This window comes from Metarhizium robertsii (genome assembly GCF_000187425.2).
Source record: "Metarhizium robertsii ARSEF 23 chromosome Unknown MAA_Scf_17, whole genome shotgun sequence".
Lineage (NCBI taxonomy): Eukaryota > Fungi > Ascomycota > Sordariomycetes > Hypocreales > Clavicipitaceae > Metarhizium > Metarhizium robertsii.
The window spans coordinates 49,063-50,412 of record NW_011942157.1 but is presented as its reverse complement, the minus strand read 5'-3'; the positions used below and the strand labels follow the sequence as shown (position 1 = coordinate 50,412).

Here is a 1,350-nt window from a genome sequence, read left to right as displayed (position 1 = left end):
CGATACGCCGGTGACAGGAGAATCCTCGACATTCACCGGGCGGACGCGGAAAAAGCATACACATGTCAGATCGAGACTATTTTGCAAAGTTTGTGCGACGAATTGGTTCTAGCGATGGGGTCAGCTGTTGTCAAACGGTCACTGCAAAAGCTTCCTGCGGAGAAGTTGAAGCAGTATCTGCCAGATAATTTCCTGGCCAGCAATGATGCATTCGCTACGGAGCTGGAAACTGTACCATCACCCACGGACCTCGACGAGCCTCATGGGGTAGGGTCCCTCTCGCCTATGTAGAACTCCTGAATTGACATTTCTTACAAGGACAAGTCGATAAGGGGTGTGCTAGACCCTCTGCGCAATAAAAAGCGATGTGCCTCCGTCGATACGAATCAATTCCCGACAAAGAAACGTCCTATAAACTCAAGTCAAGAAGACGTGAACGAACAAGAGAGGCCGGCCCAACAGCAAAACATGACCGATAGCACGACTCGTTGCTCTCGAGAACAATGTGGCGAAGGGGCAAACATCCGAGTTGACACGAATACTAACATCCGTCAGCAGGGGAGTGGGGTCTCCATCACCGACAGTAGCTCTGGCTTCGTGGCTGGTGTTGGCTCTGCTTCCGATCAGCCCAGTAGGAATACGCCTCTTGGAGCATCTATCTCACCATCTGCCGAATATTTGGTAACCGCTGATGAGGATAAGCACAATATTACCCAACATGTCGTCGTGGTCCGTGTCAACGATGCCGACGACAATTGTATCGGACATATAAAGCAAACTGGCCCGTGGAACAACGGACGTGTTGACACGATGTTGCAAAAGACTATCCTGCGGCCTGTTAGAATCCGACGAGAACGTGATTTCACAGAGAACCACCTAACTGCCGTCTCCGACCGGTCCGATGCGAAAGGTGTGAAGATCGTTTCCTGCATGATCCAGGCAACTGGAGACGTCATGAATCAACGTTGCCAGCTTTGTGAGAAGTACCAGGGCGTCTTTGAGGAATGTATCAAAGTCAATGACGGTCTCTTCCGACGGTGTGGCAACTGTGAGTGGAATCAAAAACGCTGTCAGGGTTCTTCTATCAACGCGAAGCCAGCATCTTGTAGTCCGTCTAGCGAGCGGTCACGAAGGGACCGGAATCCCCAGCACACCAAATCGAAGGACCTTAATACCTTGGGACAGCCGGGTGGGTCATCGCCAGCCCAATCTCAGCCCCAAAATCTCGCGAAAGGGCAAATGCTACCCAGGGCTGTTGAACCAATGCCAAAACGCCCATGTGAAGTTTCCCAACTTGTTTCTGTGGCCGGAGCGTCACCTATTCTGTCTTCAGACACGCCGCATGAGTCG

The 1,350-nt window shown here is 51.6% G+C and overlaps 1 protein-coding gene across 1 annotated transcript; it reads left to right on the top strand.

Annotated features, from left to right (window-relative positions):
* Positions 1-468: 468 nt before the first annotated feature.
* On the top strand, positions 469-1,259 carry MAA_10058 (uncharacterized protein; the record flags this gene model as incomplete). Its single annotated transcript, XM_007828056.1, has 2 exons — positions 469-1,048; positions 1,186-1,259. The coding sequence occupies 2 exons, from the start codon at positions 469-471 to the stop codon at positions 1,257-1,259; spliced, it is 654 nt and encodes a 217-aa protein (XP_007826247.1).
* Between the last annotated feature and the right edge of the window lie 91 nt (positions 1,260-1,350).